At 69.2% G+C, this 9,703-nt stretch overlaps 1 protein-coding gene across 1 annotated transcript; it reads left to right on the forward strand.

Annotated features, from left to right (window-relative positions):
• Nucleotides 1-336: 336 nt before the first annotated feature.
• Nucleotides 337-9,698, forward strand: MARK2 (microtubule affinity regulating kinase 2; the record flags this gene model as incomplete). Its single annotated transcript, XM_040054203.2, has 15 exons — nt 337-483; nt 4,621-4,794; nt 5,379-5,432; nt 5,531-5,579; nt 5,844-5,909; nt 5,989-6,059; nt 6,196-6,252; nt 6,571-6,807; nt 7,101-7,220; nt 7,371-7,470; nt 7,720-7,832; nt 8,374-8,500; nt 8,827-9,026; nt 9,292-9,389; nt 9,665-9,698. Coding segments are annotated over exons 1-15 (1,557 nt in total), but the record flags the coding sequence as incomplete, so codon positions are not given.
• Between the last annotated feature and the right edge of the window lie 5 nt (nt 9,699-9,703).

Below are 9,703 nucleotides of genomic sequence, written 5' to 3' on the forward strand. Positions count from 1 at the left end.
CTTCCCGCGGCGCTCGGCGGAAAGTACCGAAGGAACCTTCGGGTAACTCCGTGGCGGAAACACTCGAAGTCCGTGAGTGCCGCGAGCCGAACCTCTCCGGGAAGAGCCGAAGCGGCGAGGGGAGGCGTGTCGGGTGTTTCCGGCGCGGCGGCGGAAATGGCCGAGGGCCGGCGGCGGCCGCCATGTTGGGAGCCGCGGGGCGCTGAGGCGGCGGCGGCGGCGTGAGGCGGCGGCGGCGGCGGCCGGGCCGGGCCGGGCGGACTCCGCCCGCTCCCCCTGCTCCTCTGCCGGCGCCCCCAATGCCGCTGGCCTGGCCTCCCCCCGCCCCCTGAGCTCCCCCGCTTCCCCTTCCCCCTCCCCGCACACCGCCTGCCGCGGCTTCCCCCTATCGCGATAGTCGCCGGCGGCGCGGGGGGGGGGGCCGCCATGTCGAGCAGCGGTCGCAGCCCTTTGCCGACCGTCAACGAGAGGGACGCGGAACAGGTGAGGGAGGGACGGCGGGGATCGGGTGCGGGTGGAGGGGGACCCGGCTCCGGCGTGAGGGGAGAGGGGCGCCTCGAGGGGGAAATGGGGACCGAGGGATTTTTGTGAGGGGAAAAGGGGGACGTGAGGGAGGAAAAAGGGGCTTGAGGGGATGGCGAGCCGGTTTGTGAGGGGAAAAGGGGAGTTCGGGGTCGGTTTGTGAGGGGAAGGAGGGAAATAAGGGGCTCTGGGGGGCTCGCGGAGTGATTTGTGAGGGGAAAAGGGGGATCCGATAGGGTGAAAAGGAGGATTTGTGGGGGTTCTGGTCCCGTCCGTGTGGGAAAAAAGGGGTTCTGAGTGGGCCTGAGACATTTATGTGGGGGGAAAGGGGAGTCTGGGGTCGGTTTGTGGGGGGATAAAGGGGTCTCAGAGGGCCTTGAGTAATTTTGTGAGGTAAAAGCGGTGTTTTGAGGGGGGAGAACGGGAATCCGAGAGGGAAAGGGGGGCTGAGAGAATTTGGGGTTGTTCTGTGAGGGGAAACAGGGGCTCTGAGGCGTTTTGTGACAGCAGTGAGGGGTCCTGGGCCGCTCTGCGAGGGGTGAAAAGGGTCTGGGGTCTGTGCGTGAGGGGGACGTGAGGCCTGAAAGGGACTTGAGAAATTCTGTGAGGTACCAAGAGTGTTTGACGGGAACCTAGGCTGGGTTTGGGGGGAAAAAGAGGGTTTGAGAGGGAAAACAAGGGAGTCTAAGGAGGCCTTGGGACATTTTTGGGAGAGGATCCTGGGGCATTTTGCATGGGGATCTGGATCCCTCTGTGAAGGGAAAGGAGGACTGAAGCGGTCTGGGGTTGTTTTGTGAGGGAAAAGGGGGCTCTGAGGGGCTTCGGGGCCCCTCTGTGGGGTGGAAAAGGGGGGATCTCAGGGTCCCCCCAGCCAGGTGGTGAATTCCCCCCCAGTTCTTCTGTTCCACCCGTACGAAGGACTCTGGGCTCTCCCACAGCCCAGACCCCGCTGTGGGGTGGGGGGTCCTGGGCCATGGCCCCCCTTCAGGGCTGGATTTGGTGTAGGGAGAGTGCTCTGGCATTCTCCTGGGATGAGCCGCTCCCCAAATTTTGGGGTCCCATTTCACAATTCCCTGCGGGGCAGCAGGAGAGCTTTGTGGTCATGACCCCGAATTTTGGGTGAGGGGGGGTGAAGCCTTGCACCCCAAAGGGAGAGGGGCAAGCAGGGAGGTGCCAGACCCCCCCCATCGAGCCCCCAGGGTCTGGGATCCGCTGCGGGGGGCAGCTTTGGGGTGTCATTGTCCCCCCCCGAGCTCGGTGGCTGCACGATCGGGGTGTGGGGGCGTCAGCCCACCCCCTTCCCCACCCCCTTCCCTGCCGCGGCCCCCCCAAACGGGGAGGGCTGTGGGGGCGGCAGCAGCGCTGCCAGGGGCTCAGCACCCTCCCAGGGCTTTGGGGGGGCTCTGGGGGGCGAACCCCCCAAATGACTCCAGTTCTGACCCCTGTGAGCGGGGACCGGCCCCTCCCCGGTGGGGAATGGGGGGCTCCCCCCTTGTGTGTTTGAGGTGTGAGGGGCTTGAGGCCCACACCCCTTTGGTGGAGTGTTCCCCGCTCTGGGGGTGGATTTGGGGGGCTCTTGGGGTCCTTCTCTGCCCCCTCAGCTTGTGCTGCTGGTGGGAGACCCCCACCGCTGGCTCAGCCCTTTTGGGGAGCACCTGGGGGGGTTCCTCAGCTCCCCCGCCTGAGTGACACCCCCATCTTGGGGGATATTCTGGGGGGCTTCCCCCCTTCTGTGACCCCGGGTGCTGGGGAGTGACCCCAGCAGGGCGCCTGGGGGCGCGGGTGGCCTCGTGCCGTTGTCCCCAAGCCCGAGGTGCCACCGGTGCTGTGGCCGTGGCTGTGGCATCGGGCCCCCCCCTCCTCGTTTTGGGTGGTTTTGCTCTTATTTATCCGCTGTTATGTAACGCGCAGCGAAATTATTCCTGGCTGGGAAGGTTTGGGGAGGGGGCGGCAGCACCGTGCGGGGGGGGGCTGCGCATCTCCCCCAACCCCAGCCGCCGAAATCGGGGGGTCTTTCCCTGCCCCCCCCAGCTCCCGACGCCTCCCTCACACGGAGCCTGATCTGGTGGGGTTGGAGATTAAAAAAAAAAAAAAAAATCTTCAAAAACACCTAAATTTGGCTGACATTTGAGCGGTGCCGCACGAACCAGCGCTGCCTCCCTGGCTGCTGCCGCTGCGCCGTGCCCGGGGGTCCTGGTGCTGGTCACGGCGTCCCCGGGGGTCCCCACAGCTGGTCATGAGGTGCCATGGGGTCCCGGTGCCGGTCACGGCGTCCCGGTGCCGCCGGTGCTGCTCCCATCGCCGCCACTTGTCGCCGGCTGGGTGCCGGCAGCGTGGGCGGGCGCTGGTGGCATCGACACCTCCCGGCACCGGGATCCTCGCGCCTGCCCGGTGACATCACACCGTGCTGGTGACATCACCGCTGGGGCTGGTGACATCACACCGTCATGGTGACATCACTCTGTACCTGGTGACATCACCGCTGGGGCTAGTGACATCACTGCAGCCTCAGCACCGCCGCTGCTGCCACCATTCCAATGGTCATTCCAGTGGCCGCTCCAATGGCCATTCCCATGGCGATTCCAATGGGCATATTCCCGTGGCCATTCCCGTGGCCATTCCAGTAGCTATTCCAGTGGCCGCCATTCCAATGGCCCATTCCCGTGGCCACTCCATTTGCCATTCCCGTGGCCATTCCCGTGGCCATTCCCGTGGCCATTCCCGTGGCCACCATTCCAATGGCCCATTCCCGTGGCCATTCCCGTGGCCATTCCAGTTGCCATTCCCTTGGCCATTCCCGTGGCCGCCATTCCAATGGCCCATTCCCGTGGCCGTTCCCAACCTCCCGGCCCTGCCACCCGCAGGGCGGGACCCTCGCTCCGCTGCCCGTTTTCCCCTTTTCCCGCCCCGTTCTCCCCGCCCCGCCGCTCCAGGTGTTCCCCGGCCCCACCCCGCGCTGTCCCGCTGCGGCCTCAGCCCCAACCGGTCGGGCCGGTCGCGGCTCGCTGGCTCCCGGCGTCCCGCGGGGCTCCGGCGGCACCGCCCCGCTCCCGCCGCTCCGGGCTGCCCAGGGTGAGTCCCCATTGCGGGCGGCGCGGGGAAACTGAGGCACGGGGGGGCTCCGCTCAACACCGGGGCCCGCCCGGTGCCCGCGATCCCCCCGGTGTGACCCGTGCCGGCCGCTTCCTCCTTTGCCGTATTTGCCGTGTTTTTGGCCGTTCGGGCCCCGCTGATAAGAGGAGCCGGGAAATGCCCGGAGCGCCGCCCGCTGCCGCCGCCGAGCCCCCGCGGGCGTTGGGGTGGGTTCGGGGGCTCCGGTGTCGGTACCGAGCCCCGGCAGCGCGGCCAGATGGCTCCGCACGCTCCCGCCCCGTTGCCACGGCAGTTTTTTGGCAGAAATCCCCGTTTTCCTTCACTTTTCCCACAGCACCGCGCCGGGCTTTGGGGGAGGGGGAAGCTCCGGGCCGCGCCGGGCCCCAAAACTCCGCGTTCTGCCCCCAAATCTGGGGGTTCGGTTGCGCCATCGCCGGCGCCTCCCCCGCGGCTTCCGCCAGCCGCTTCCTTCCCACGGAGCGGGAGGGGGACGCCCCCGCAAAAACAACCCGCCGAGGGTCCGGGGGGCCCCGGATCCCCCCGCGGGCAGCGGGGCCTGGCCCGGCTCGGCCCGGCCTCCCCGCCCGCTCACGCGCTCCCGTTATCTGCGGTGTCACCGGAGCGGTGACAGCCCGGGGGTGACACCGCTCCCCGTGCGGGAGCAGCCCCGGGGCGTCCCCAAAGCCCGGGTGACCTTCGGGGGGGGGGGAGCGGGGCTCGGTGGCCGCGCCGTTCTCGGGGGGGAGCCCCCCGCTTTTACCGGCGGGTCCCGAGTTTGGGGAGAATCCCCGACTTTGGGGCGCGGTGACACGGTGACACGGTGACGGGCCCGGCCCGAAACCGCCGCGCCTGCGTCAGGTATCGGGGGCGGCTCCCGGCCCGGCCGGGCGCGGCTCCGCCGCTCCGGACTTTGCTCCCGGCTCCTCCGGGAGCCCTCGGACCCCTCCCGGGAGCCCCGGGGGGACGCGGCCCGCCCGGCTGAGCGTCCCCCCGCTGTCCCCGCAGCCGGGCGCCGCGGAGGGCAAGGGCGGCGGCAAGGCCAGCATGCTGCGGGGCCGCAACGCCGGCACGGCCGCCGAGGAGCAGCCGCACATCGGCAACTACCGGCTCCTCAAAACCATCGGCAAGGGCAACTTCGCCAAGGTCAAGCTGGCGCGGCACGTCCTGACCGGCAAGGAGGTGAGGGACACCCTGATGGCACGGGGACAGCGCCCGGGGGGGCCCGGGGCGTGGGGACACCTGGGGACGGTGTGGGGATGGGGGTGGCACTCTGGGCATGGGGGTGACACCGTGGGGACACCTGGGGATGGGGGTGACACCGTGGGGACAGCGCTCAGGGGAGCCCCAGGGCCGTGGGGACACCCGGGGGTGGCGTGGGCCTGAGGGTGACAGCGTGGCACAGGGACAGGCTGTGTCCCGTGGGTGCCACCGCGGTGTGGGGACAGTCCTTGTCCTGTGAGTGCCACCACGGTGCAGGGACAGCTCCGCACTCCAGGTCCGGGCCCCGTGGGTGTCACCACAGGGACAGGTCTGTTGTCCCGTGGGTGGCACTGTGGTGTGGGGACGGCTCTGGCCTCTGCTCCCTGCCCTGGGAGTGCCAGCTGGCACAGGAGTGAGCTTCCTGCTCCTCAGCTGTCACTGTCACCGTGGTGCCACCCTGGTGTGGGGACAGCCCTGGGGACGGTCCTGTCACCGTGGCAGTGCCACCCTGCTGTGGGTGACCACAGCCCTGGGGACCTCTGACCCCGCTGTCCCCCTGGCAGGTGGCCGTGAAGATCATTGACAAGACGCAGCTCAACTCCTCCAGCCTGCAGAAGGTGAGGGGTGTCCCGGGGGGGGTGACAGCTCATTTTGGGGTGACAAACGGGGGGCTGTCCCCTCCGACACCCCCCAACGTCCCCCCTGTCCCTCACAGCTCTTCAGGGAAGTGCGAATAATGAAAGTCCTGAACCACCCCAACATAGGTGAGACCACCCCCAAACGCCCTCAGCCGCACCCCCGCCCTCCCGGGGGTGTTCCCCACCCTTGGGGGGGTCCCGGGGGTGTTCCCCACCCTTGGGGGGAGTCCTGGGGGTGTTCCCCACCCTTGGGGGGTCCCGGGGGTGTTCCCCACCCTTGGGGGGAGTCCTGGGGGTGTTCCCCACCCTTGGGGGGAGTCCCGGGGGTGTTCCCCACCCTTGGGGGGTCCCTGGGGTGTCCCCCCTCCAACCTCCCTCACCCCCTTGCAGTGAAGCTCTTCGAGGTGATCGAGACGGAGAAGACGCTTTACCTGGTGATGGAGTACGCCAGCGGGGGTGAGCGGGGCTCTGGGGGTGCCCTGGGGGGCTCGGGGGGGGTCCTTGGGCTGCCTCTCACCCCCCGTGTGCCCCCCAGGTGAGGTGTTCGATTACCTGGTGGCCCACGGGCGCATGAAGGAGAAGGAGGCGCGGGCGAAGTTCCGACAGGTCTGGGGGGGGGTGACGCCGTTTGATCGCCCCCAGAGGGTTTGGGGACCCCCCCCACGCTGTCCCCAGGGGGGCTGGGGGTGTCCCCGTGCCCCCCACCCGGGCTGGGCCCCCCCTGACAGCCCCTGTCCTGCAGATAGTGTCGGCCGTGCAGTACTGCCACCAGAAGTTCATCGTGCACAGGGACCTGAAGGTGAGGAGCCCCCGCACACCCGCACCTGGCGCCCCCAGGAGCGCCCCAAGGTGCTCCCCTGGCGCCCCAGCCACACCTGCGCCCCTGGGGCAGCACCTGCATGGGCCCCGGGAGCCCCAAAATTGCACCCAGACACCCCTGGGACCCCCAGAGTGACACCCAAAACCCCCTGGGCCCCCCAGAGTGACACCCAAAACCCCCTGGGACCCCCAGAGAGGTGCCAGGACCCCCCCAGACTCACCCTTGCACACCTCTGAGCCCCCCAAAGCCCCCCCAGCCCCCAGTAACCCCCCGTGGCTGCTCCCCTCCCCGGGCCAGGCCGAGAACCTGCTGCTGGACGCCGACATGAACATCAAAATCGCCGATTTCGGGTTCAGCAACGAGTTCACCTTCGGGAACAAGCTGGACACGTTCTGCGGCTCCCCGCCCTACGCCGCCCCCGAGCTCTTCCAGGGCAAGAAGTACGACGGGCCCGAGGTGGACGTCTGGAGCCTGGGGGTCATCCTCTACACGCTGGTCAGCGGCTCGCTGCCCTTCGACGGGCAGAACCTCAAGGTGTGCCCGCGCTGCGGGGCGCTCCTCGCCGGGTTTGGGGCGCCCGGGGTGGGTTTGGGGTGTCCACGGGTGGGTTTGGGGTGCCCGGGGTGGGTTTGGGGTTCCTCGCCGGGTTTGGGGTGCCCGGGGTGGGTTTGGGGTGTCCACGGGTGGGTTTGGGGCGCCCGGGGTGGGTTTGGGGTTCCTCACCAGGTTTGAGGTGCCCACGGGTGGTTTGGGGCTCCACTGTGTGGTCTTGGGGGGGTCCCTCGGGTGTTTTTGGGGTGCCCATGCCCGGTTTTGGGGTCGTGCAGGAGCTGCGGGAGCGGGTGCTGCGGGGGAAGTACCGGATCCCCTTTTACATGTCCACGGACTGTGAGAACCTGCTCAAGAAATTCCTCATCCTCAACCCCACCAAGAGGGGCACCCTGGAGGTGAGGGGACCCCCAACACCGCCCTGGCACCCCCAGAGCAGGCCTGGACACCCCCAAGGGCACCCCAGGCCCTCTGGGGAGCCCCCGGAGCCCTCCTGGGGTCCCCCTCGGTGTCCCCCGGAGGTGACCCCGGCCCCCGCGTGCCCCCAGCAAATCATGAAGGATCGCTGGATGAACGTGGGCCACGAGGACGACGAGCTGAAACCCTACATGGAGCCCGTGCCCGACTACAAGGACCCCCGCAGGACAGGTGGGAGCCCAGGGGACAGGTGGGAGCCCAGGGGACAGGTGGGACCCCGTGGGACAGGTGGGACCCTGAGGGACAGGTGGGACCCCGCGGGACAGGTGGGACCCCACAGGGTGGGAGCCCGGGGGACAGGTGGGACCCCGTGGGACAGGTGGGACCCCGCAGGACAGGTGGGACCCTGAGGGACAGGTGGGACCCCACAGGGTGGGACCCCGGCACCCCGTGTCCCCCCTGAGGGCCGTGTCCCCCCAGAGCTGATGGTGTCCATGGGATACACGCGGGAGGAGATCCAGGAGTCGCTGGTGGGGCAGAAGTACAACGAGGTGATGGCCACGTACCTGCTGCTGGACCACAGGGGCTCCGAGGTGCGGGGACACCGGGGGATGGCGGGGACACGGGGGGACACACGGGGACACGGGGGGACACGGGGACAGTTCAGGAGTACAACAATATATACACTACAGGAATACACAACAAATAATGCACAACAGCACGGCGGGACACCGTGGGGACAGCAGGGACACTGTGGGACACTGTGGGCACATTGGGGACACTGGGGGCACATTGGGGACACCGTGGGGACAGCAGGGACACTGGGGGCACACTGGGGACACTGGGGACAGCAGGGAGATGAGGGGAGGGAGTATGGGGGGGCAATGAGGGGACAGTGAGGGGACACTGGGACACTGGGAGGGGCCTTGGGATGAAGAGGGGACGCGGGGACACTGAGGTGACACGAGGACACGAGGAGCATGCAGGGAGTGAGGGGACAAGCAGGGACACGAGCAGGGACACTGGGAGGACGGGGTGGGACACGGGGGGACACCGTGCTCCCGGCTGTGCCCTGCCAGCCTGTCCCTGTCCCCACATGTCCCCACATGTCCCCACATGTCCCCGTGTCCCCAGCTGGAGGAGAACCTGTCCCTGAAGCCGCGGGTGGCCCCGGAGGTGGCCAACAGCTCGGGGCCCTCCCCTGCCCACAAGGTGCAGCGCAGCGTCTCGGCCAACCCCAAACGGCGTGTGAGCGACCAGGGTGAGTGACAGGGGACAGCCTGGGACAGGGGACACCGAACTGGGGCTGGGGACACCGAACTGGGGCTGGGGACACCGGGGTGACACCCCAGACTGGGGCTGGGGACACCGAACTGGGGCTGGGGACACCGAACTGGGGCTGGGGACACCGGGGTGACACCCCAGACTGGGGCTGGGGACACCGAACTGGGGCTGGGGACACCGAACTGGGGCTGGGGACACCGGGGTGACACCCCAGACTGGGGCTGGGGACACCGGGGTGACACCCCAGACTGGGGACCCCGGGGGTGTTGGCCCCCCAGCCCTGACAGCCGCTCCCACCCCCAGCCGGGCTCTCCATCCCCACCTCGGCCTCGTACTCCAAGAAGACGCAGGCGGCCAACGCGGAGAACAAGCGAGGAGGAGGAGGAGGAGGAGGAGCAGGGGAGGAGGAGGGCGGGGGGCGCCGGGCCGGCAGCACTGCCAAGGTGCCCCCCAGCCCCCTGCCCGGCCTGGAGCGCTCCAAGGGCACCCCCTCCCCCTCCACGGTCAGTACAGGGCAGGGGGCAACATCTGGAGCCCCTGGGTTTGGGGTGGGGGGGGTCCCAACATCTGGAACCCCTGGGTTTGGGGTGGGGAGGGTCCCAACATCTGGAACCCCTGGGTTTGTGTTTGTGTCCTGTGGGGTGGGGATGGGCGCTGCCCAGCCCGGGGGTCCCTGCTGGGGCTGTCGCTGTTCCCCAGGGGGGTCCCCAGGGGGGTGCCGGGACCCCCGTGCCCCCCCCAGCGCCCCCGTTGCCGTGTCCCCCACAGAACAGCGTCCTGTCCACGGGCACCACGCGCAGCCGCAACTCGCCGCTGCTGGACCGCGCCAGCCTGGGCCAGAGCTCCCTGCAGAACGGCAAGGACGGGTGGGCGCCCTCCCCAAAATCCCCCCACCCGGGGGGGTCCCCGGGGGCGCTGGGATGGAGCTGGGGACAGGGAGACCCCCCCCGGGCCCCATTCCTGCGTTCACGGGGGGCCGGGGAGGGAACTGGGGGGTCCCCGGGGATGGCAGTGTCCCCGCTCAGGGCTCAGGGGTGTCCCTGGTGACAGCAGTGTCCCCGTTTGGGGCCCGGGGCGGGGCGCAGGGGTGTCCCCCACCCCCGTGTCCCCCCCTAACCCCTCTGTCCCCCCCCCCCTGCAGCAGCGCCCCCCCCCGGGTGCCGGCGGCGTCGCCCTCCGC

Source organism: Hirundo rustica, unplaced genomic scaffold (genome assembly GCF_015227805.2).
Source record: "Hirundo rustica isolate bHirRus1 unplaced genomic scaffold, bHirRus1.pri.v3 scaffold_587_arrow_ctg1, whole genome shotgun sequence".
In the NCBI taxonomy this organism is placed as follows: domain Eukaryota; kingdom Metazoa; phylum Chordata; class Aves; order Passeriformes; family Hirundinidae; genus Hirundo; species Hirundo rustica.